General features: G+C 45.7%; 1 protein-coding gene across 1 annotated transcript in view; it reads left to right on the top strand.

Moving 5' to 3' along the window:
* The window catches only part of GAP43 (growth associated protein 43), a 58,495-nt gene extending 34,948 nt beyond the window's left edge, over positions 1–23,547 (top strand). The window contains exon 3 of the mRNA XM_048968950.1: positions 17,906–23,547. Within this exon, the coding sequence (XP_048824907.1) occupies positions 17,906–17,994 (89 nt within the window). The 3' untranslated portion in view covers positions 17,995–23,547. The remainder of the gene's footprint in view (positions 1–17,905) is intronic.
* Positions 23,548–26,974: the final 3,427 nt, after the last annotated feature.

The following is a 26,974-nucleotide window of genomic DNA, read 5'->3' as shown; positions in this document are numbered from 1 at the left end:
TCACTGATCATGGCAAACTGCATGGCTTTCCTGTCCATGGGGAGGTTGTAAACAGCAGTCTCACTATTGTTTACATCTATATAGCATTCTCACAAGTGGACAAAGTCTTGGACATGTGTAGTACTAAACTTCCTAGGTGATGCATACAGTGAGGTTTGCTGAGAGCATTATACTCCTACAGACCTCTATAGGAAAGAGCTCTTGCAAGCAGTACATGCAGATGGAGTTGAAGGCAGTACATACTGATGTCATGTGTATTGCGTAGTGGTAACTCACACTAACACAGGTCTCTACAGACAAAGTCCATGGTTAAACTGCCTAGGTCATGCTTTCAATCACTATGTCCTTGTTACAGTGCCTTCTGCAGTGACCTGCTACAGGCCATCTTCAGAAAATGCTCCAGAATCCCCACATGGAAGGAATCCCCTCTGCCATAAATGATAGCTAAATTTTTAGTGTAGGAAGTTTCAAATAGCAGACTCTTGGACAGAGCAGACAGACAATGAAATTTAAATGGCAGCTGTTTGCTGTAGCTCTCAGCTGTGCTCTGCAGCACCACCAGTGTCAAATCTTTGCACTGGGATCAAGTAGGCTGAACTTTGCAGACAGATATAAGCTTGCAGAGTATCAGCTGGGATTTACAGATCCAAGAAGCGTCACTCTAGAGGTAGCGGTACTGACTCAGTGGTATAGATGACTGCAGAAAGAAATGGGACTGGGAAGGTTCAGCAGGTCAGAGGGATCAGATTAGTTCAACATTCCTTGAGTGCTGCATAATAGGTGCATTAATACTGGATTACCAGTGGCAGTTCAGCGATCGCTTCCAATCTCTGCAGCAGCTCCATGGAGCCTAGCAGAGTGAAGTTATAGAATAACTGCAGAGGGACATAAAAGCTGCCAATACAAGTCAGACCTAAGATTTATTTACTGTACTTACCCTGCTGTGGCCAGCACCAAATGCTGCTATAGGCTCTCTACAGCTAGGACCCATCCCTGTCCTCTGCCACTTAGAATTTGATTTAACACCTAAAGCGTGATGTATCATCTCTTTCGATACTAATTATAACTAGGGCTTTATGTGGCGTGTATAAAAATACACAATATCTGATTAACTAAGTGTCAACAGCTTTCCCAACTCCAATCAACTGTACCATGTCTGGAAGGATTACCAATGAATTGGACATCATTGCCTGAAATATCTTTCTTTACTTGTGTTCAGCACAGAGAGAACAAAAGCTTCTGATAGCCCTTTATGCTATTAAGCAACATTATGCTGTTGCTTATGGTATATAGTGTATTCTATATGCACATGCACAGATGGCACAGTACCACAGACCTTGCTATTTCACTCTTTCCTGACAAAAATGCAAGCAATGTTTTCTGTTGCATTTTGTATGAAAGAATTCCCAGGCTTTGTCTCTTGCTCCGAACACCCCTTTAATCTACAAATGTTCTTTGTGAAACAGGGTGACAAACACTACATACATTAGTCCAGAAAAGGCTGTACTTGTTATGTATTTCCAGGAAGGCAGTATTTCTTCTGTGTTTCTCTTCATTCCAGCCCTTTTACACACTAACATATTTGTTTTTTGAACACAGCCACTCAATGATCGTGGATGACTGCAATGACATGTAGGTCCATTTTATACTTGAAAGGTGTCCTTTTTGTAAAAGCACAGCACAAATATATTCAGCCATATAGTTGTCTGTGAGACTTGGCAGTGGTCAGGAGAACCAAAGAAATGGAAATAGTTGCAAGAGGCCTACAAGTCAGTGGTGGACATGAAGACAGCTACTAGAGTTGGCTTTGTGTGTAGGTTCCACCTCCAGTTCTGAACTTCCAATAGACTATCCGAAACCCCAACTCATGCAAGCTCAATTTGAACATCTCTAAGCACAGTGTGTTTCTCAAGGCTGCATTAATGCTGTAGATATAAAGGAGAACTTCCTAATTCCTTAGCTTTTCTCTCTGTTGATATTGAACTATTTTGCATGCGGAAAAGTAGAGGAGATGGTTAATAATAAAGTATCGGAAAAAATTAAGTAATAAAGAGTGCTGTAGCTTTTCTCTGAAGGGGAATTTGATTTTGCAGGCAAGTAGATCTGTGGTTTTCTTCCCAACTAGAGGATCCCTTCCCGTATCCTTTAGCTCTAATACCCTACACCATATAAAGATCTTTGGCTTTATCATCTTCAACTGTGAATATGTGGTCTGTGAAAATGCTGCTTCTTCCTTTCTGTGGCCTATGTAATATCACTGTCAGCATGCGACATTGGACCAGGGCTTAAATCTCAGCTGAGGTTCTGGCAGCCAGGTTCCCATGCTGGACATTGGCCCTTTGCTGAGCTGCAGAGTATTCAGGGAAAGAACTAAAGAACTGGACAAGGACAAGAGATGCAAAGGAAATGTTGTTATCCTAATGATAGGAACAGTGAGACTCAAGGCTTCATGTAAATAAGCCTTAGATAGAGGTCATAAGGTCCCAATTAGCCAGTGTTCAAATGACCACACGCTTCCAGCTGTACCTCAAGCAAACGAATCCTCTTTTCATTATGAAAGAAAACAGACACTTTTCAACCTCTTCATTTTCCTCCAGCAAGAAACAGTAATTGGAAATGCTATTAATGATGACTGGACATTACCTGTAACCTACAGGGCTTAATGAAGAAGAAAATTTCTCAAACATTTAGAAGAGCATCCCAATCCCTATGTTAAAGCTGTGCAGTACTGCAGAACCAGAATTGACAATGCATTTCATGTATGGAGAAAGGGATGAGAGGGCAGGAGTGAGAGCAGTGGCTGGTGTGCAGTAGCATTCCCCGGTGCTGCTGACTTTGGCAGAACTGTCTTACCAGCTGTGAAAAATGTTTCAAAGATCTTACTAGATAGCTGATGGAAGACAAGGAAAATGGGATAAAAGTAGTCAGAATTAAGGTGGTGCAAAGTATTTTTAGAATACCATTTTGGTTCTGAAGAGATTTGAGCACCTGTTGATTTGAAAATGATGCAAAACTCTAAGAAGGAGGAAGAAGGTTTGAATGCAAGCCTGTGTGGATGAAGTCCATAACTGCCTAGTGTTTTGGTGAATTTTAATACTTTATCCCCACATTCTGTCTGGCTTTAGGCATAAGTATATATTCTGGCTCTGACAACCTGCATTGCCTATTCCAAAATTTGTCTTCAAGCTCCTGTTCTTTCTCTCTCCTTACTTCCATCTTTTACAGCCTGTTCAGAAGCAACACTCACCAATGGCAGCTGCAGCTTCAGAGCTGAAATATAAACCTCACCAATTTAAGTAAGGCTAGGATTTCACCTGTTATTTTAGCATCGGTGTTGTAAGAGATTCAGAATAATCTTCAGTCACCAATGCTGAAACAAGAGAGAAGCCATTGGAGATGCCCAGAGAAGCTGTGGATGTCCCATCCCTGGAGGCATTCAAGGTTGGGTTGGATGGGATCCTGGGCAGCTTGATCTAGTTACTGGGAACTCTGCCCATGGCAGGGGGTTGGAACTGGATGATAGGAAAAGGGGAAATGTTTTTAAACTGAAGGAAGGAAGATTTAGGTTAGATGTCAGGGGAAGGTTTTTCACTGAGGAGTGGTGAGGTGATGGAACAGGTTGCTCAGTGAGGTTATGGATGCCCCATCCTTGGAGATGTTCAAGACCAGGTTGTATGGAGCCCTGGGCAATCTAATCTAGTACTTGATCTAGTTGTTGGAAACACTTCGTGTGGAGGGATTGGGGGAGGAGGGGACTGGAATGTGGTGATCCTTGAGACCCTTCCAACTGCCATTCTGTGATTATATGATTCTGTGATTCTATAAATATTGGCCTTCTGCTTTCACTTGTGGTCAGAACTTGTGGCAGAAAGTTGCAACTCTGCTGTATTCAGAGAGTGCTCCAGGTTGGCAAGCCAGTGGGACTGGTAGGATCCTGCAGCAATGTAAATGGTTTTGGCACATCCTTAAGCTTTTTTTGTGTGCATGAAGGTAGTAAGCATGAACCCTTCCCTTCGCTACTGTCAGTTCTTTGTTTGTAGACCTGACAATGTGGCCAAACACAGTGCCAGGCACAGGGACTAAACTTCACTTCCTGTCTATGACACAACCCCTCCTAACATACCTACAGCCCAGCAGCAAGGCACTGGGGAGAAACACACAGCCCTGCCACTGTACAGCACCAGTGCTGTGAGTGAATGGCCAGATTTGGTCTCAAGAGATACTAACTCAGTACTGTTCACTGCACTCAATAAAGACACATAGAATGAGAAATAAAATGTTTCTTTCTGCCTTAGGCTACAAACCTTCACGGCTGAAGTCAAATGACTGAGAAAGATGGATGGAGTCACTGATGTCTACCTGAGGGAACAAAGAGAAAATTCCAGTCATTCCTGAATGATGTTGCATGGTTCTAGACTTCATTTCTAGCAAAACAAGTACACATGTTTCTGTCAAACAGAGGGCCTGAGCTTTACTGCAGTTTAGACTGCCTCCATGCAGAGCTTCTAAGTCCTGCCAGACTCTAATTTTTTTAATGAAACTTGTTTTCATTAAAGATCCCTTTAATTTCAACATCTTCTTCAATGACATAGATGATGGCATGGAGTGTACCCTCAGCAAGTTCGCAGATGACACCAAGCTGAGCTGTGCAGTTGATACAGTAAGGGAAAGGGAAGCCATCCAGAGGGACCTGGACAGGCTGGAGAAATGGGCCCATGAGAACCTAATGAGGTTCAACAAGGCCAAGTGCAAGGTGCTGCATTTGGGCCAGGGCAATCCCAGTTATTTATACAAACTGGGGGAAGGTCTCCTTGAGAGCAGCCCTGCAGAGAAGGACTTGGAAGTCCTGGTAGACGAGAAGACGGATGAACCATCAGTGTGTGCTTGCTGCCCGGAAGGCCAACTGTGTTCTGGGCTGTGGAGGAGTGGCCAGCAGGGAGAGGGAGGTGATTGTCTCTATTTAGCTCTTGTGAGGCCCCATCTGGAGTACTGCATCCAGGCCTGGGGCCCCCAGAACAAGAAAGATGTGGAACTCATGGAACGGGTCCAGAGGAGGGCCACTAAGATGATCACAGGGCTGGAGAACCTCTCCTAGGATGAAAGGTTGAGGGAACTGAGAATGTTCCGGGGAGACCTCATTATGGTCTTCCAAAATTTGAAAGGAACATATAAACAGGAGAGGGAAAGACAGATTACAAGGGTAGATAGTGATAGGACAAGGGGAATGGATTTAAACAGAGTCAGGAGAGGTTTAGGTTAGATATTAAGAGGAAGTTTTGCACTCAGAGGGTGGTGACGCACTGAACAGGTTGCCCAAGGAGGTTGTGGAAGCCCCTGGAGGCATTCAAGGCCAGGCTGGATGTGGCTCTGGGCAGCCTGGTCTGGTGGTCGGTAACCCTGCACACAGCAGGGGGATTGAAACCAGATGATCACTGTGGTCCTTTTCAACCCAGGCCATTCTATGATTCTATGAATTTGTCAGAATGAAACATAACACACCAGAATCAGGAACTGTGGGATTTCTGGATGAAAGTAGTAAGAGAAACCTTTGTCTGCTTTTATAGTAGCAAGCATGTGAGGGGTCAGGTACTCCCTAAAGTGGCAGAAGACAACATGTGTCTGTGCCTTGCATCAGGAAAATGAAATCAAATAAGCTTAGCAGCAGGGAAGACATCAGGCTGTTGGCTGTGCTGGATGTTTCTCTTGATGCCTCTTGCTGTAGTTGTTCCACTTCATATAAATTATTTATTATTTACTGGGACCAAGATTGGGATCAAGCTTGATCTCCCCCTTTCCAGATGAGTATCCTCACTACCAGACTGCAGAATCAATCTTTTTCTCTGGCCTAATGAATATTTAATGACTTATGGAAGTGGAACAGCTCCAGTAGGAGAGGAAGAGCAAGAGAGATATGTTCATTCACATGGATATCCCCCAACAACACTCAATGAGCAGCATGCAGGACCTGAGCCAAGAAACTTTCCAAGGAAAAACATCTGCCAGAGGACCAAGGGAGACAACATGAGCACAAAGCAGTGGCCATTGTCTCTGCTTCAGTGCAATTTCTGAGCTGCTCAGGCCTGGTCAAGTTTATGCCTCGGATAAGAGTACATGAACCATACAAATGAACTTCAACTTTGCCAGTAACAACCAACATGAACATGCTGCACCACCATTCTGGGTATAACTTGGCTGTACCTCTGCAAGATGTCATTTGTAGCATTTGCAGCCACTCTGTTCAAAGAGACCAAATTCATTACTTTCCTAATTCAACTGTTATTGTGAAAAGCCAATTAAACTGAAATGGCTGTTGTGGGGCAGCCGCCCTGATGTACTTGGTGCAGTGCTCACATTGGAGGACAGTACATCCCTCCCATGAGAGGGACGTCTCTCCTTCCTGGGAGAAGATTGCTTTGCTGTGTTTTTTGTTATTGTTTTTGTGTTTGTTTTTTCTTTAAAGCTGCCATATTTAGACTAAAACTAGAATTAGTGATGCTACTGCTGCTCCTTTCACAGCAAGAGATTTCTTAGGGCAGAAGAGGCAAGTATGTTGCCTGGCCTTCTGCTGTAAGATAAGCTGGGTTCTCTCACATCACAACGCTTAGACATTGTCATAGGCACCTAAGGGAAGAGGTCCTCAACCAGGGAGGATCAGGCCTTTGCAGGGTTAGATTGAAAAGTGTCATTACCCATTCACCTTTTCAGGATGGGTGCTGTTATTCCTGCTCTTTCCTGCCATGGAGGGCTGTGATTAAGCAGTCCCAAAGAACGGATTTGGATTTAAGAGGAAGGGTGTTCTGCACCAGCAGTGCCACTTCATGTTCTCTCCAGATGAGGATTTCCCCAGCAGACTACTTGGTTCACAGTGTCTTTTCCTGCGTCCAGGCTGTCACAATGCATGTGAAGACCTCTTCTCATTGAAAAGAACAGCAAAGGCTCCCAGTAATTTCAGTGGGAATAGTATTAATACCAAACTGCCTCCCAGAGAGCTGTGGGTGTGTTTTGATGCTTATTCTGCACAAAACACATTGGCACCCTACAGGTCAGCGTGTGCGAAATATTAACATCTTTGATGCAAAGAGCTCATATTGGTGACGTTGCAACTGCTGGGGGCAGTTATCAACGAAATGGCCGTGGAAGGCCTGACAACAAGTATTCATTTTAGCATCAAATTTGCAGAGCCTTGAAACAAACTAATGATCTCTAAATGAAATTTCCCTTTTGCTTCAGCACAAAATCGGAGGGTGGCAAAAGGAAGAAAAAGAGACATTTTATTTTCTCTCCTTGATTGTAATTCCCTGCCTTCAGCTAGATCAATATCATTTCTGCTGGAGATGGAGTCTGCCACTGGTTTCCATGGCAATCTGAGTTGTTGGAGGCTTGCAGGCTCCATGAATCCCCAATTTATCAGCCTTCCAGGGTTTAATAATGGAGACTAGCAGTCAGGCAGCTTATGAATGGCACATGTCTTTTGGACTGGGGGAAGGGAGGCGGGAGTGTGGCTTATAGTAAGGGCTGCAGTAATTTGTTTTCCTGTCAGTGACAGCTGAAAGGGGAGGAGAACAAGGGGAGGAGCAGCACATTAATTCTGGATGCACCAAAGGAATTTCTAGACCTTTTTGCTGCAATTACAGAAAATTTCCTCTTCTGGCCTCTTTTCCCTTGCCGATATTACCAAAGCAGGGGAGGAGAGCAACCTCACAGCCTGTCCCATGTGACAAGGTGGGTAGGAGCTGAAGACTGAGACCCAAAGGCTCCAGCATTGCATATTTCCTTCCTCTCCTGAGCCCTTGTTATTTCAGGATCAGCAGTGCATGAATGCCAGCAGGCTGCCACTGTTTTGGGTTCATTTTTTTCCCCTCCTGATCCTACCACAATTGCCAGGCTGATCAGCAGAGCTGTCACTCTCTGTGTATCTGCCAGGACTCTCCAAATGTGCACCTCCATCTCCAAAGTGCTGTAAGCTTCATTCCCTGAATTAATTACTTTTCTGGGATTGTCCCGATTGTACAGGAATCACTAGCAATCACTTCAGTCAGGCTGCTTTTGGCTCACTTGCCCATGATCAGTTCCGAGTATTTCCATTCCCTCTTATCTTTCCTCTGATTTCTCCTCTATGATCTCACAGGGCAACAATGGTAGAGAGGCTAAAGAATAAATGGATGCATCTTGAGAAGACCTTGGTACTCTTTCCATTCACATTCCCCGTTTCCAAACCATTCTCCAGCATTTAATCCAACTTAGGAGGAAAAGATGGGTGGCACAAGAGAGTACTCTTGTATGATGAGATGGGGACATCTTGTTTTTCAATGCATATGCCAAGAACAGCTGCCAAGAGTTACATTCCACAGCTGGAAGCCAGTAAAAACCTCTGTATTCAAGCTGTTTAAATCACAAGGTATTTAATTAATTAAAAAGAGTTGCCTTTATGGTGTGCAGGACCTCTGTGAAATCTACTGGAGTAGCGAATGTGAAGAGCAAAGAATAACTGCTAGGTTATTTCTTCTCAGCTATTCCTATTTCAGAGAGGTAAAGTTATAAATGCTGTTCTTCTACCTGCTGTCTTGTGATGGCTGGCTGGTAATATTGCTGAGGTTGCTGCACTTCCAGTTTTAGCCTGAAATTAGGGAATTTCAGAAATCACAGACCTTTTTCTGAACACCATGACCAAGTTGCTGCCCCTATGAAAATGCTGCTGGAAGAGGAGACTCAGCCACTGGGGAATACCACAGGCTCTTGTATGACTGCATCCCAACTCCTCATACTGTGTCTCTAAAATGCAGATAAAAGCCCTTGCTTCCCCACTGGGAGGACACAATAATTAAATACCTCCACAATTGTGAGTTAGGCCATTGTTATGGTGATAAAGATCACATAAATACATTGCTGTCTGCCACATTCTGTCTGCCTATAGATATTTGGGAAGGTCACAATGAAGAGGGCTCTTAAGTTTCACATAGATCTGGATGCGTCACAAATGTATGATTTAGGGATTATACCTTATTAAATAAGCTTTTTTAGAAGGGATAGGCAAGGTAGGAGGGGCAGGGGAGTTGCACTCTATGTTAAGAAGTGGATACACAGCAAAGAGCTGCCTCTGAGAAACAGCCCTGACCAGACTGAGAGTTTGTGGATTAAAATTAGGGACTGGACCAATAAAGAACACCTGGTGGTCAGGGTCTACTACACTCTGCTTGATCACGGGGAGCCTGTTGACTAGGTTTTCTTGCTTCAGCTACAAGAGGCATCACTCGCAGGTTCTCATACTAATGGGGGACTTCAACCACCCATATGTCTGCTGGGAAATGATATAGCAAGCTGCAAGCAATCCAGGATAATCCTGAGTTTCATTAAGGATAACTTTCTGGTCCAGGTATTGGACAGACCAGCCAGAGGTAAAGCATTACTGGGCTGTAGTGATCATGGCGTGGTCAAGTGTGTGAGCTTGAGCAATGTGGGCCTGGCAAAGAGCAGGAGTGAAATTCTAGCTGTTTCAGGAGTCACTGGATGAGATCTTCTGGGAAACTGTCCTTAGGAACAAAGAAATGGAACAGACCTGTCAGCTCCTTAAGGACACCTTTCTGAGAGCACAAGAGCTCTCCATCCCTCAGCATAAGACATTAAGCAGAGGAGGCAGGAAACCGGCATGGTTGAGCAAGGACCTACTGGACTAACTGAGGGAAAAGATGGAAATGTATATGCATTGGAAACAAGGATGGGTGGCCAGGAAAGAATACAGGGATGCCATTCAGACATGCAGAGATGGGATCAGGAAAGCCAGTGTATTGATGGAATGGAAGATGGCAAGACGTGAAAAGTAACAGGAAGGGATCTTTCAGATACATGCATCAGAAAAGACAGACAAAGGAGAGTATATCTCCTCTGATAAATGAGAAGAGAGATCTGGCTTCAACAGATATGGGGAAGGCTGAGGCACTAAGCAAGTTCTTTGTCTTGGTCTTCACTGACAGTCATGCTTTCCATACCTCTCGTATGTACAAGTTGACAGGGTTAGACAACATGCATGCCAGAGTCCTGAAGGAATTGGCTGGTGTTGTTGCCAAGCCATTTTCCATCGTATTTGAAAAGTCATGTCTGTCAGAGGAAGTCCCTGTTGACTGGAAAAAAGAAACATCTCTCCCATTGTTAAGGAAGATGAGCCTCACATCTTGAGGATCATGGAACAGATCCTCCTGGAAGAGATGTTAAGGCACGTGTGAGCAAGAAGGTGAACTGAAACAGCCAGCATGCTTTCACCAAGGGCAGATCATGCCTGACCAATCTGTTGACTTTCTACTATTAAGTGAGGGCATTAGTGGACAAAAAAAATGCAACTGATGTCATCTGCATTGACCTGTGCAAGGCTTTCAACATGATCTTGAACCACATTCTTGTCCCTAAATTGGAAAAATATGGATTTGGAAGCAGTGCTATTTGGTAGATAAAAAGTTAGTTGGATGGTCACAGTCAGAGGGTTCTGGTCAATGGTTCTTTGTTCAAGTGGAGACTGGTGATGAGTGGTGACCCATGGGTCCATCTTGGGACTGGTGCTCTTCAACATCCTTATGAATGACATAGACAGTGGGATGGAGTGTACCATTATCAAGTTTGCAGATGGTATGGTTGATGTAATAGAAGAAAGGGATGCCATCTGGAGGAACCTGGACAGGCTTGAAATTGGGCCCACGTTAATCTAATGAGGTTCAACAAAATCAAGAGCAAGGGGCAATCCCAGATATGTGTACAAACTGGGAGAAGAATTCAACAGCCCTGCAGTAGAGTTAGGTGTCTTGGTGGATGAAAAGCTGGACATGAGCCTGAAGTGTGTATGCTTGAAGCTGGAAGGCCAAGAGTATCCTGGGCTGCATCAAAAGAGAAGTAGGGAGAGGGAGGTGATTGTTCCCCCCCTTCTTGTCCCCAGCACAAGAAAGATGTGGAGCTGTTGGAGCTGTCTGAGGAGGGCCACAAAAATGATCAAAAGCCTGGAGCACTTCTCATAGGAAGAAAGGTTGAGAGATTTGGGCTTGTTTAGCTTGGAGAGGAAAAGGCTCTGGGGAGACCTCATTGCCAGCCATCTGCCTCTGAGGCACTCTCACACCAAAAAAGCTCCTTTGCCTCCTCTTCAACTACTGTGTCACTCTTGGACTGCATTTGCTGTAGCTATGATGGCAGCTGAGAGAGAACTATGACTGAAAAACCTAACCACTTTGGTAAGCTGTAGGCTTCTTCTCGTTGTAGCTGTCTGCAACGGCCCTGCCATAGGTGCTGTATGTGGGCCCAAAGTGCTGTCAATAGGCAGTGATCACACGTCTGCCAGCAGCTGGCATGTCATTTGTCTCAGCCTTCAGGTTTGGCTGCCTCTGTGTGCAGGAAGGAAACAGCAGCAGAAGAAAGGACAGCCGCTCCTTTCCCAGTTCTCCAGGAAGCAGAAATATTTGCAAACGTAGCTGTAACAGGGTTAACACCTCCCATTTGCGAAGAGCATCTCCCTTTTTCTCTCCCCACCCTCATGCTGCACCACTTCCTTTTCTCTGGAGACCCTGCAGCTTCTGCCCATCCGCCCAAGTTGAGTGTTTCCATGGCAACCCGGCAGCTGGTGTCTAGACACTGGGAAAGATGCTGGGCCATGGAGCTGCAGCCCTTCGCAGCCCCTCCCTGAGCCCATCACCCACTCCTCCCTTCCCACCTCCTGCACGCACAGATGCCAATGCAGGGTGGGATTTCGGTGGTGCTGGGGAAGAAAGGGAAGGAGGGGAAATCCCTAAGCTATGAGCTGGGCAGCCTGACAAAGCGCAAATGTGGCTGGGAGGACAGATCTGGGGCTGGTTGTCCTCCGAGGATTGAGCTGAAGTGAAAGGAGAAGGCTGCCCAAGCTGGGCCCGCAGTCATCAGCTGTGGCACTGGCAGAAGTGGCTTTTCCTCTCTCTGCTGGTACAACTGGGGTTGGCATACACAAGGCTGAAACAGAGGTGATGTGGTGCAGAAGTGGGAGGCCAAAAATGCCATGTGTTGTGGCCACATTCACCTTTTTGTTCAAATCTTCACCCCTTCCCCAGCATGCCATGTGCCTCCTTTACCAGCAGGATCCATGAACACAACACATTCTACTTCCCTGCTGCTTTGCCTTGGGTCTGCCCATAGCGAGCAAGGGATTCCCTAGGCTTCTGGGAAAAGTCTCTCAACCCCTCTCCCTGGAACAGGAACAGTCACTTGTCCGAATTCCGCAGCTCTTCACTTCCCAGCATAAATTTGTCGATCCACAGAAGCAGTGAGCGGACAGGGCGTAGGATTTTAGAGCTGTGTATGGTGCATAGCAGGGCTGACTGCAATAGGCTAACTTGGATCAGAAAGGGAGCTGTATAAGCAACAGCTCTGAACCCGAGCTGCATCTGATTTCAGCAATTTCAGACCTACCATAGACTGCCTGGAAGCAGCTTCTGGCTGGCAAGAAGGACAGATGGATCGGGACAGATGAATCAAGCTGTGAAGCCTGGATCCAAATCTGGACCCAAATGTCATTAAAACTAGGAGATGCTTAGGTCACAGATTTCAAATGGGGCCTCCCTGTATTCCTTACCTTCCAAAAAATTCCCCTCTCTGAGGTAAACGGGGGCTGCTTATAACAGGGCAGCAAAACCCAGATTAATATTTGGAAGCAAAGAGGAGACCAGACACGGTGCAGGCTTTCACTCCCATTTCTGGCCAAACTGTAGCTGGCAGAGGGCAGAGAGAAAAAGGAGTTGAGTATGGCAAATGGACCCACATTGTGGCCAATGCTTGAGAAAGAGCAGCTGTTGAGGAGGGATGGGCAATGCGTTAGCACGCAGACATGTTCAAGCCACACAATCAATATCAGCAATAATTATGCAAACAGTGGGAAAGCAGCAGAAGCAAAATTCCTGCATCTGTAGTAGAGTCCCAGAGTGTTTGTGCAATTTCTTTTATTTTGGCATCAGCTGTGGTAATTTGAAGATCTACAATGGAACAGAAAAGAAAAGGAAAACAAAACCCAAGCCACCAGCCACAAAAGAAATGATGAGAAGAGAGGTTACTGCTACTCTGGTCATAAACTGATGTCTGCTCTGATTTAATTAATCTTGGCAAGTCAGATGGGAGCTGGGCAGGTCCCAAGAGACAGTATTTTACCCGGAAATCCACTCAACCTAATTTCACTAATGTAGGGCAGTGGGGAGACTTGGAGAGAAGCCTGCATGCTCAACCATTAGAGTGCAGCACAGGCAAAGGCAGCTGGAGGTGCCACCATCCAGCCATGCTGTTACCTGCACGCTTGCTGTGTCTCCACAGCATCCAGAGCTGCATATGTTCAAGATGTTTGGTCACCAGCAGAGCTTATGGATATGATTCTCATCATTTCCAGGAAATAGAGTGCTGAGGGGCAGAAGCTCCCTAAAGACCCTATTTCATCAAGGATCTGTAGTTTATTTATGTATCATTTCTCTCCCATGGACAAAGCACTTAAAATTCCCTGTCAGGTGCAAGCTCTAGGTATGAGGCAACTGTCAAGACAGAGCCCTTAAGCTGGGAAGCAAGCACACTTCAGTCCCTCCCATCAAACAGCCCTATCCTTGAAGCACTTGCATGGTCACAGCCTAGGGTTTGTCCAAGGCTGTCCAAAAGGTTTTTGTACTTACTGACAATCACTGACAACGTCTGATCATTTCTGAAGTCCAAAGAGTGGATGTGAGCACAGCGAGGCAGTGGGTCGTGTTTCAGCAGTGGCAAAAAAAGCATTGGGGCACCTTTACTGGTGCAGATCTTGATGAGTGTGGCATGCAGGCTCATGCCAAACCACCAACATCCTCTGATGTCATGGGCCAATGTAATAAAATATGAGCCATTACTTTTGAAGCAGCCCTTAGAGGTTCAGTTAATAGCCTCAAAAATGCCATGTTTATCTTCAGTAATTGGAAAGGGAGAGCAGGGTGAGAAGACCAGCTGATGATGTCTGTGCATTGCTGCCAGGTGATGAATAGGGTCCCTATCCTCTCTATCCTCTCTTACTTCAACATTCCTATTTTGTGATGTCTCCCAGTGCATCTTTCTGCTGCCCTGGTCCAGGCCCATCTTAAAGGATAAGGCAGTGCCACTTGTTTGTTATCTTCACTGAGGGTGGACACAGGCACTCTGGTCTTTCTGGTTGAGACCTCACAATGCTTGCATGTTCTGAAGGGGCAGCTTTAGACAGGTGGAAATTTGACCACTTGGGATGGCATGCTGTTGTTCCTCAAGCAGGGTGCAGAACATTTCCCCTTGATGCCCTGAATTCTCACCTGCTTTTTTTTTGTCACCTTTTACACCTAGTTCAACAAAGTGCAAAGTGAATGTGAAATGTCAAGGTTGTACAGGTCTGGCTGTGTAATTGTACCTGTCCATTACAAATCAACATGTGCAACAGCCCAGAGTTCAAGGCAGTGGGAAATCAAGCCTGATATCCAGGAAGAGAGGAAGAAAGCTCCTCTCTGATCTATGAGATCCCCCAGGATAAGTCTGTAATAATCTCCCCAGGGATACCTGGCAGACTTTACTGGGACGCTGAAAACTAGGTTGGAGAAAACCCCCGAGAACATACTGCAGAAATAACCTGCATCAAACAAACCGGTGAAGGGTGAGTCAGGCAAAACCGTCTCGTCTCTCCTTGTGAATCATGAACTGCTATTAACTGGCCCTGATGTCAGTAGGGTTGTGCTGCAATGCTCCCATTGCTCGGGGAGAACCCTCTTCTTTTCACTGCTGTGATTTAGCAGTGCCACAGCTTGAACTTCATTTTTTATGCTGAATTGTTTATCCTTTGTGATGTTACCTCTTGCTGAAGCTCATTACTGAATAGTAACACCAGGTTGCTTCTTTTCCCTTGTCTTAAAGATCAATGGAATTGTGCTAAAGCTGCTAGGAAGTGAGACGTAGGTTAGTGGCAGCAGGGTGCACGTGTGGGTATGGTATTTCCCCTCATTTAGAAACCATGTACAATTAAAAGGAGAGTGGCTAGATGAATTTGGCTTGATAGCTCTTGTTAGAAAGATACAGCTCTTATTTATACTTGGGCCATTAACAAAAGGTGAAAAGTGACTGAAGGTTGCGTTCAGCATATGTTTGGTTTTTTTTTCTGATTCCTTTCTGTTCTGCAGAGGACTTGAATATGTAATGAAGTGACTTTATAGCCTTTCTGCTGCTCCCTAACCTTAGGGTCAGTATAGGCTATTTCAGCATGGCAGAAGTCAGTGCAATGTCTGCCTACTGCCAACTGCCTCCAGAGAAGTACAGGGTGGGCAGCAAGGATCCTGTGCAGCAAGGAAATTCCTCTGCCAGCCAAGGCCCTATAGGTGCCACAGACAGTCCCCTGGAAATTAGATTTGCCACTGTGGTGAGCCAGCAGGGACAGTATCGTGAGCAATCCCACATTATTCCCCCATTTTGAATGCAACCAGAATTCCTGTTCACATCACTAGAACAATTGTCGAAAGCCTATAGTACTATATGATCCTACTTCTGTAGAACCAGGACCCCAGTTTTAACTGCAGTGAGGGAATCTTTGCAACTTAATGGTTTGTATGGCTTGGGCAAGGCTCTCACTATGGACAGCAGGAACTCAGGACCTCCCAGTGTCTGTCCCTGTGCTTGTTGTATTATGTGCCCTTCTGTTACACTGTCTTGAGAAGGCTGTGGGGACTCTTGGCTGAAATCTGTGTGCATTTTCACTAAGAAGAAGCAAAAAGTTTTAAACACATGTTTAGAACATGAAATGTGGCTGGGATTGTGTTCCTTATGCTGAGTTGCCCATCCTTTGCTGATCTTCCATTTATCTTGCATTTACGTACGGGAAAACAGACCTTTCGTCTTACTGGGATCTAGACTAACAAAGCTACTGGTTAAATGACATTGTTTTGGCCTACATTGAGATGCAGATGGCCATGCATGTCCTCAGCTCCATAATTCAACATGTGCCCTGCTATGAATGCCTTGGAGAAGAGCAGGATAAAAGAGATTCCCTGCCCTCTATGGGGAGTGTGATTGAATCATTTGGAAACATTAATCAAACTAAGGCAAATTAGTCTGCTTTGCAATCCTATCCATTTTTACATCCCATTTTTATCAGTAGTCTATTTTGTCTTTGGTTCATTGTTGTACCTGTACTATATATAGAAAGGGTCTTTAAGAAGCACTCTATTTTGCTGCTCGGTATCAGGGGAAAGCAAGTGCATAGAAGCTTTTGCTGGCTGGCAATGCAGGATCTCAGGCCATGGTATTGGGTGATGGGGATGTTCTTGAAGAATTTTTCTTACTGGAAAATCAATGTCTGAAGTTCATTAAGACAGAAAGGGTTTTAAGTTCCAAAAGCAGAGCAGTTGATGAAGTTGATTTAGGTTGGGATGTTACACCTTAAAGGTGATGCACGTGGAAATGGTGCATAGGAAGGCATAAAAAGAGAGGCTAAGGAGCTGAGGCAGAGAGGGGTGTGAGAGCTGCGGCACCTGCTTCCAGTGCTGGAAGCAAATACAAGTCTGCCATCTGATGGCATCGAATGGACCAGGCAAAAACGCATCATCGGCCTCAGTCAGGAATGGTTCACATCCCATTTAGTATTCTGACTAGTGACAAACATGGATGAGAGGATGCTTACCTTCACAAACTAAACATTGTCATGTGAACATCTGTAATGTTAAGCTGACAAAGTGGGCCATACTGTGGTTTTTTAATATTCCAATTAGCTTTGCTCCAGACAGCTCTCAGACACATCCTTTCTTGTTCTGGAGTGCAAGGATTTAGCCATATGTACCTGAGTTGAGTAGTGCCATGTAGCTTCAGGGCAAGAGAGCAAACCCTGGCCTATTTTATTTGCCATTGTAACACAAGATGACAGCCCATCTCAGAAGCCAGGAAGTGGTTTGTTCAAGGGTACCCTTGAGCCCACCAGAAATACATAGATGATGTAGAGGTATATCAAGCACCAGTGCTGCAGTATGTGACATACCAGTCCTGTACCCCATCCTGCACCACCCAGCCCTTTGGCACTTCTTTTCTCTATTATTTATAATAAATCTGGAGCGATGATCCTTGCTTGACTTCTCCACAGTGTCAGTGCATATGTTTAGGTGGGTTGAGGAGTAGTAAGCATGGAATGGGGAGAATTGGCAGACCAGCCACTCCAGTGCACTAAGACCTTAGCATTATCCTGCAACCCTTTGGTGAACCACTGTCTTGTTCCTCCTGACTGCCTCTGTCTTCCCCTCCCTGATGGTTTGTTTACTGTGGGATTGCAGATCCACCCTCCATTTGCTATCACTGCTTCCCCCCATGCAGCTCTGCCTTTGGAAGGAGAGGCCAGAAAACTGGAGAGAAAGACAACCTCTTGTCCAAAGGCTCCCATTCGTTATTTCTGTTTGGTGTAAGAGGAATCTGAGTTACAGGTTACAATTTTTTTTTTCCCTCTTCCAAGCTTCTGAGAAGTTCAGTAGCAGCAATTAGAGCTGAGAAATTCAATGGTGATTGGCACAGCCAGTGGGTGTAATAAAAGGATAATTCAGACATTGGATCTAGCTGGTTTCACCCTACAAGCCAAGAGCTTCATCAGTGCGTGTGGTGAAATGAATGAGAGTTGACTGACACATCAGCAGGAGGCTGGGCTTAGGGCTCTAGGCAGCTCCTCCCAGTTGCATCAGGTTTCTGGTAGGGCTGGAGATTTCATGTGAGAGCCATGCACCCATCTGCTAGGCTGAACCTGGGCATCTTCTTCCCATGCCGCAGAAATGCTAGAAACCTTGAGACTTGGGTCTCCTTTGGGAGAGAGAAGCCAAAAGCCCAGCAGTTTTGTTGTGCATGACTGCATGCATGTGCAGGATGCTCTAGATTGTGGCTGACTAATGCTGAATCATCTCTTTCCCACTAGATGCTGTAGAAGAAACCAAACCTACTGAAAGTGCCCAGCAGGAAGAGGTGAAAGAAGAAGAGAGCAAGGCGGACCAAGAAAATGCCTGAACATTAAGAAATGACTCCCCGTTGCCCCTCCCTCCCTCCCCCTATCCTCTATCCTTCCTTCCTGCCCCGATCTTGATCTCCCCCCTTCCTGCTCACGTCTGTGAGCCTGTCCGTCCCTCTCCCATTCCCACTTAAACCCTTTTTCTCTCTGTGTGGCAAACATTTAAAGAAGAAAAAAAAAAAAAAAAAAAAAAAAAAAAAAAGCAGGAAAAATCCCAGTCAAACAGTGTGGCTTAAACATTTCTTTGTTTCTTGGTGTTGTTATGGCGAGTTTTTTGGTAATGATGATCCAATCATTTTGGGAAAATTCTTGCACTGTATCAGAGTTCTTTGACCTGGCGCGTGCGTGTGTCTGTCTGCCCACCGCGAGCGCTCTCTCTCTCTCTCTCCTCTCTCTCTTCTCCAAGTGTGTGTGTGCAATGTTCCGTTCATCCGAGGAGTCCAGACTTACTGAGTGAGTTAAAACAAAAGCAAAGCAGGAAAAAAAGAATAGTAATCCTTTTCTTCCTTTTTCAATGTGATGGAATGAACGAAAGAAAAACAAACAAACTTAACAAAACAAATGAACAAACAATAGTACTAAATCCCATTTTCTTTTCAGAACTAGAACAACAGCAACAACAAAAAAACATGTGCCAATTAGCATAATGCTTGGCTCCAGGCTCCTTTTTCAAACTGAACAATAATTATAATAAATGAGAATAATGATCATTAACATAACCGTGTCGCATTTCTATGCTGCTGTACGTCCTGCTGGCCTCTGTGCAGACTGCTCTTTGGTGGCCTGCTTGCTGCGTGGCCCCACTCTGCTCTTCAGCCACTGCTCTACCATCGGTCAGTGGCCAAGCACTCTCCTCCTTGGCATCTCTCAGGGGATTTTCAAGGGAAGCAGGCTTTGATTTTGAGTGAGGCATCAGCTCTGAGTGAGGCATTAGCTTAAGAAAAGTAGCAAAATTGATCTTGGGAAAGAACAAAAGAAGTGCGCTTCCAGGAGTCCTCTAAGTCCTGTTTTAGGGGAGCACAGTGACCTCAGAGGAGTGATCCCAGGGAGCCCCATGGGTGCCATCTGAAGGACCTGCTTTGGTCCATGCTGAAACTCTGAGCCCTGCCAAGAAATGCATTGAGAGCCAGGAAGGGCCAGGTCCCCACTGGTGTTTGCCTCACTGGGATGGAAATTAAGAAGTTGTTGACTGATGTGGCATTGTTCTCCAAAGATGTTCTGTTTGGCAAAATGTACTGGGGCAGTGCAATAAGTGCATAGGCATGTGGTCATGGCAAGGTCTGGTGGTGTCAGAACCAGCCAAAAGCACCTGGAGAAATTTTTGTCCCTTGCTGCCTGGTAAAACCTAGGTTTAGTCACCCAGCCTGGGCTTCAGCTGTCATTTATGACCACCTCCTGCAGCCTGCTCTAAGCACAGCTGAGGCTGGGCTCTTCATCCAAGCACCACTGTGTATACCTCCTGGCCACTGCCCACAGGATGCAGGATTGCCCCCAACTTCCCACCCGACCTGGCCTTCCATCATGAAGGACGGGCAGCCCAAAGGCCAAATGGCTGCTGGGACTGCTGAACAGTGCTGTTGGCAGGAACAGGATTAAATTGGCCTACAAGCAGTAGCACCAAAAAATGAGTCTGCTGACAGCCCCAAAGTCTTGCTAATTCCCGCTTCCTTTGTTCTCCTCCATCTCTTTGTTGGAAATAGGGAGAAAAGATGAACTGTGTCTCCTCAGAGTGAATCCCTTTGAACTGGATGTGCCATCAAAATGTGTAGGGATTCATTTCCATGCGCTTCCTGGCCTTGTGTAGAAATATGAGAGAGAGAGAGTGGGAGGATTGAAAAAAGAGAGGGAAAGAGAGAGTGGGAGAGAGATTGGACAGAGATTTTTTAAAACAGGGATTAAAGAGAGGAAGGGAAAAAAAGACTTTAGAGTGGATAGATGGATGATAGGGAGAGAGAGGGGAGTATAGCTAGAGTAAGAAAGGTTAGAGTGAAAAAGGTGAGAGAGAGACAGGAAGAAATTAGGTAACATGGAGCAATAGGTGATAGCGATAGTGAAACGTAGCTAGCTGAAGTAGATTAGACAGACTCAATAGGTAGAAAGATGGGCTGACTGACAGATAGGTATTGTGTCATACTTCATAAACGATATATATGCTAATATTCCCATGTCATGATGGGTACTAAACCCTGAGACACCTTCCAGCCTGACCTCAACTCAGCAAATGTAGCGCGGACATCAGGCACTGCTTGGACCGTATGCCAGGTCTCACAAGCCTGCGGATGGGGTATGGGAGGGAGAGCGCTCTGATGGGCACGGGGCGCACCAGGAGAGGGGCAGAGTATGTTTGCTGTTCATGGCACGCTGGGTGCCCGGCCAGGACGCTGCGGACGCTCTGTGACTCTAGCGCTGCACGGAGAGGAGCGAGGTTCAGCTCTCAGAAGTGTGGGAGAAGTGTTCAGGAGGAGGCAGGAAGGAGAAAGCATGGCTTTTATTTGACCTCATCTCCTGTCATGGCCATTTAGAAGGGTTTACTTAAGGGTTGCGTGTCTGCAAGGACCGCTTGGTATCCCTGCTCTTCTGACTTCAAACCCCAAACTTTCCCTCTTAACTCCATTTTATTATTACAATTTTTCACTTTATCAGGAAAAGAAAACAACCTCTTATGTCTTCCTGGACATAGACCTTCCTCCCTCCTTGATAAACAGAAACATTTGCTCTCCCTTGGGGATGTTTTATCTTTGCATTTTGCATGTTGCTTCCCCTTTGGCTGATGGCTGGGGCATCGCGTGTGTTTTGCCACCGTTTATAAGAACATACTTTGCCATGTTGCTTAGAGAACAAAGGGTTGGGTTTTGTGTTTTCTTTTCCCCCCCACGAAGAGAACGGGGTATGTGGTTACCAACTGCAAACCTAAAAAAATTTGAATACTAATTCCTCTCCCTTGGTTCCAGTTTAAAATTTACTGGCTGTAACCAAGCACCCCCCTATCTTTCTTATTGTACCGTGTCCTGATCCTGCCAGAGAGTCAGGGCAAAGGGAGCGTGAGAGAGAGCGCACAGACAAACCCTGCCTTGAGCACGAGGTGGTTTCATGTGTAGTACACAAGATTTGTATAGGAAGTTGGGCTGTCTGCAGGGTACAGGAAGAGAGCAGAGAAAAGCATTTGGATTTCCTTGTGTTGCCTCTTCAGTCAGACTTTAAAGGCTGAAAGGAAGCAGTTCAAAGGATGTAGCACAGGACGGAAACTGGAAGGAAAACAGGGGTTTTGGGGGAATGAATTTTCTAGCAGGGTATCATGTGAGCTGAGAGCAGCACAAAAGACAGGAGGTCACAGAAGTGAAGAGGGGAGTGAGGAGTATCCAGCAGAGTGGCTGGAGCTTTTCTACTGCTCCTAATGCAACAACAGACTTGTATCTCTTTCTCTTTCCCTGAAGAGTATATATCCTGCCTGAAGGTGTCTGTGGTTGTTGCTTTGTGTCTGGAGAGGGAAGGGGATGACAAGGTGACTCCTGCAGGGAGAATGGTGCCTGGCCTCATGCGCAGAGCTGAGTCCAGGAGGGACTTTTTGGTGCCTCTGCAGTGAGATGTGCTAGTGATCCACATCTGTACTGAATGCTCCTAACAGCTGTAGGCCGGCTCTTGACATTTCACCTCATCTAGATTAAGCCTTGGAAAACCATAAAAAATCCAAAGTTAACAGCCCCCCCATCAGTGCAATGAATCATTTGCTTGAATTTGGTCTGCTTTGCAATGCTTACGGCATCCATGGACTTGATGCATTGATAGCATATAAAAAACCACAACACCTGGAAGCATTGCATCAGCCAAGAAGATCCTCTGTGAGCCACTCTCCAAAGGGAGGGAAGTGTATCCTGCTGGGACACCTCCAGACCCTGTGTTTTCCAGCACCAAACCCTAACACAGCCCCATGAGTGGCCTTAGCTGGAAGGAACTCATGTAAGGTGACTACATAAGCACTGTCTCTAGGGGAGCATGTTGCTGTAGATGAAAGAATTGACTATAATTTAGGAAGAAAGGAAGGAAGAAAAACATAAAATGAGGTAGTTCGTTTTTTTTCGGTGCTCTCCAAATGGCACATTATAGCACATGAGGCTTTTTGTACCAAAGGTCTGGTGTTTGTCATAGGTGTCTTTGGAGGGAAGCAGTGAGGCTGTGGTTTGCAGAGGTGGAGGGGAGGCTCTTTTGGGCCCTCTTGGCCAAGAGTCCGTTTGGTGACCACTTGAGCTCAATGACTGGGGTGGCGGTGGCGGAGTCTTATTCCAGGCCTGTGCTAGATTCCCCACTTTTCCGCATTGCCACATTAGCACTTTCACTGGATATTTAGAGCACCTCAGGACTGGTTCTCCTCTCGCTCACACTGGGGTAACTCAGGAGTCACTCCACTGGAAGCAGTGGTGTTAATCTGGTGTGAAAATAATGCAAGAGGAGGATTCAACTCCTCGGGGGGAGTTTTCCAGGTCCCCGAGGGGGAAAAAAATCAATGGGAGTTACATGTTTAACTGCCACTTGTGCCTGTGAAAGTCTGCCCCTTACCTACCCATATGTATATAGGGTATCATTTTCAGAATAACCCAAGTGACATGGGTGCTTGAGAGTATACATTTCACTGGCTTTCAAATTAACTTAAGGCTCCTAAGGCCCAGATCCTGAAGGATGTCCAAGCTTCTATCTGAAGCCCATGTCAGGGCTAAAATTCTCAAGTCATTTTGGAAAAAGGAGCTATAAATCCCAAGTCATTTAGGTGGCCCTGAAAACACTACCCTCTATCCATTGTTCAGGGTGTTGATCTCAGGTCATATGCGAGCCTGCATTCTTACCTACAATGCTTTATTACCACATTCCTCTGTTGAGCAATACTCGGAAGAAAAGGTGAAGGCTGAGATTTGCAGAACCGGATAGTGACCAAGTGGTTCACATCTGGAGCGCCCAACTTGGAGACTCCATACTGGGGCACAAACTTTGAGGTCCTCAACGTACTGTGAGCATTAAGATTGATGTAGTACACACCCAGAACCACCGGTCACTTCCAAAAATCCCAGCCCGAGATCCTGACTGCTCTCATAAGAGAAAATCCTAGGATAGCCGTTCATCCAATAGCTTGGTTTTTCTGCTCATGCCTGTTCCCAATGAACAAAAGACATCCCTATGCATCACCTAAGCCCTATTTTGAGGAGTTACACTGGCATACAGCTGAAGTAACACAGTGGTAAATCAGGGCCCGAAGAAGAAGGCTACAGCCTAGAGAGTGTAAAGAACTGTGACGTGTCTGGAAGCTAATAAGAGCAGAACTTGACGATTAGAGCGGCCCATTTCCGATGCTCTTGTGTGAGGATCTGGAAAGAGTCTCTCACTCATTGTACTTGTGCATTATGAATGTGTCCATCTGCAGAGATCTAATGTACACATATGTCCTGAATATTGTCCTAAGGTTGCAAGCTTCAAAACTGAGCAGAAAACATTCCCGAGAAGTGAGAATAATACAGATGTCTGTATTTGAAAAATTGGTTCAAATAAAGTCTCTCACTTACAGATATGTGCTCTTGTGTGCAGTTATTTGCTCCTGGAATAGCAGTTTCTCCCTTGTGCAGATTTTCAGAGCTTGTTTGACAAATCTCATTCCATTATCCCGCAACCTTTCCAGTTAAATCCTGTTACAGTGGAAAGAAATACTTTCTGTTTATTCTCTCTGGGCAAAAAAAAATTATGTTAAAATGAAAGGGTGAAGTAAAAGGCCTGGTATGCTTTTACTGTTGTTAAATATCCATTGAGGTAGAAGACACAGGACCAAAGCAAGATGTGGTCTTCCCATACAGAAGTACCAGATATTTATATAATAAGAAACACATATAGCTGCAGATTCTCTTGACCCAGGAAAGATCTGTGGCTGTCTTGGTGCTCCCCAAGATGTGGCCAAACTGAGGAAAGCTGTGCCTTCACCACCACATATCTGCACCATGTCTGCAGTAAAGTGCTGGGCCTGGGATGTTCTGAGTGGAGGAATTTGCTGGCGTGTGCAAGTAGTGATGTGACTCACCATTAAGAAAAGCACCCAGCATGTTTAAGGAAAAGCAAGTACCAAATTTTTTAGACAATCAGACAATCTGTTGGTTGTTTTTGTTCTGTTTTGTTGCTTTCTATGCAACTCTACCTAAAGATATCGAATACCCCATAAGAATTGAAGCTTTGGTAACCCACTGGGATAAGAATACATACCTCAGCACCTTAGGAATCCCACCAAGTCCTTTCATCAGTTTTGTGCCAAGTGCAATGAAATATGAACAGAGCAGCAATTCCTGAAGCTGTGCTAGGCTGCTGTCTTTAATACTGTGCTGTATATGTCAGCAGCTCAAGAGCAGAGCTGAAATCAGACATTTTTATCTCATCTGTTCATCCCAGGAAGCTTTGCAAGCACGATTTAGAAAGCGTTTGCATCTCCTCTCTGAAATACAGCAGCTGGCTTAGCAAGGGCCCAGGAAAATTCCTGATGGGGCTCCAAGGAGCTGCCTGGGAAACAGAGCAGACCTCAGCATCTCACATGGGCTCTGGACAAAGTGCCAATTTGCAAATGAAAATGACACAATTAGATGTCTGTGTTCTTGCATGTAATCATCAGATGCCCCACGCTTCTCCAAAAAAGGCGTGGACTCCAGCTTGTGTGCAAACAAATATTTAGCATTCAAAATCAAGTGGTTTCAATTAGCCACAGAGCTAGATTGCAGGGCTCAGCCCTGGCAGATTGGTTTTGCTTTGGTGGGATGAAACAGCTGGGAAACAGCAGGTAAAGGCCTCCCTCCAAGTGAATGGCTCCCTCAGGGTGGCAGGGCTGCCTGGTGCTCTGCATGGCAGTGTGGGGACAGGAGGCTGAACTGTTAGCCCTCGGCACACGTGTCAGCAGAGACTCTCAGCTGCATATCAGTCCCCTCCAGAACCTTTCCAACCAGGCACACAAAGCTTCTTGGGCATCCCTTTCAGTGTCACACTCTTGCCACTGTGGGGTGGAATCGATTTTCTGCCCAAACTGTACAAAATGAGGCTCACCTTGGGTGCTGTCCAGGTACACAGCCTCCTCTGGGAGGCTTTTTATGTACGTGATCTGTGTCAGCAGCCTCCCCGTGACTGCTGTGAGGTGTGGGCAGATGAATGTGTTTCTGGTTCCCATGGCATTGCCCACACTTATCCCACACCTTCCTGGGAGATGTCCTCTCCTTGGAGAAAGCACACCGAGAGCTTCAGAAATGTGTAAGGGCAGAAGATGAGTTACTTTCATTCGCATTTCTAGGTCTGCTTTCCTTTGTGTTGCAGGCAGCACCAAGCACCATGCAACAGACATTTACTGGCTCCTAATCAGTTACATTTTGCCCTGTTTTACTGTCATACGCAAGGCTGGCATCCAGATTGACAGAAGCTGCTGCCCTCTGAAGAAGAGCAGGAAATGCCAGACAAAGGAAATTGCGCACTTCTGTACTTATGATCACTTTTGTTTATCAAAAATGAAATTATTTTCCTGTTCATAGGACTGTTTTTGTTTATTAAAGAGGAAATAATTTTAATTTCACTTGGCACAGAGTGGTGAGCATGAGCAAGACAGTCAAGGCAGTGAAAGTCTGGCACTCTCCAAGGAGCAGCACTGAATCTGCAGTGCAGTGACAGAGTTTGCAGAGGTGGCAGCTTGTACCAGATGAGGTGCAGTAGCTGCAGAAACAGGCGGATTTCAGGGTGCTTTAGTCTATAAATGAACCAGCCTACAACCTGAATTATAAGCTGAGTATAGGTAGAAAGGCACTGCTTCGAGCTTAATTTAATTATGATAATTGATGAAACAAGTTATGAGTAAAATGTAATTAGACTTTTGGGAACCATGGGTGGATGCTAAGCCAGGAGAGAGATAAGAGTCATTATCTGTCGAGGGAGAGAGGATGGTGCAGGCCATCGCTGGCTGGATAGCAGGGGGGAGATTGTCTGGGCTGAGGTGGAAACTGCTGGTGAAGTCTCTACAGAGTCTGTGATTGTTTTTTTTTCTCTCTTGAGATGTCATCTTCTAAAGTATTTGGTGGCCATCCTTAGGACCCTGACCGAGAGGAGAACCAAATTTTCTTGGTGAAGGAGAGGTCAAACGGAGAAGAGTCCCCTTCAATTGTCCCCTGCATGCTCTGGGTGCCCATCCATGGCCATTTATCTACGCACGTTCATTCGGTCTGTGGTTTAGATTTTGATGAGCTTCATTCACCTCCTGTCTGTGTTTAAATGCAGGGTTGGTCTAACTGTGGGTGCTGTGAGGCAGAGTCCTCATTTTCATATTCTCAGTTTGTGATGTAATTGAACATTATAGGGACAACATAGGAAAAGCCATGAAATTGCTAAGTGCAATCATGCCCTAAGAGGGTGCTGGAGTCTAGCTGTTTGTGATGTGGAGAACTGATCCTCCTGGAAGCCGTGAAGCATCCCCAGGACTGATGAGGGGTCAGTTTGGTGTTCTCTGGGGACCATCTAGTCATCAAAGTGCCTGTTCAGTGCTAGTTGGCAAAAAGTAGTCTTAAAAGACCCTGTAGGCTCACTAGACCTTAGGAAAAACCCAATAACCATAGGGATACAGCTGCTAAGTTTTATGCCTCAGAAGGAGGAGGAGGATGAGTGGGGCAAAGGTAGGTTGGGAAAGATGGTAGGGTATGTGGCATGTCATTGTGCATGGCAGGGTGGTGGTGGCCTGGAGACAGGGGCTCTCTCTTGCCATCTCCACCCACTGCTGGGCAAATCCGCACTCCCCACCCGCCTGCCCCTTGCCAGCCGAGATCCCATTAATAAGGCTTTCCAGCTTGTCACTTCCACACTGAATCCTTTGAAAGCTGCGCTCCTCTGGGCCCATTAGAGGGAGAAACTGTCTCTGCCAAAACATATGGGGCTGTCAGGCTGCGTCTGGCTGTTGCTATGAAAGCTGCCGCCATGCTCACTGTTTGCTGA

Source organism: Lagopus muta, chromosome 1 (genome assembly GCF_023343835.1).
Source record: "Lagopus muta isolate bLagMut1 chromosome 1, bLagMut1 primary, whole genome shotgun sequence".
Taxonomy (NCBI): Eukaryota; Metazoa; Chordata; class Aves; order Galliformes; family Phasianidae; genus Lagopus; species Lagopus muta.
This window is presented reverse-complemented; position numbering and strand designations above follow the sequence as displayed.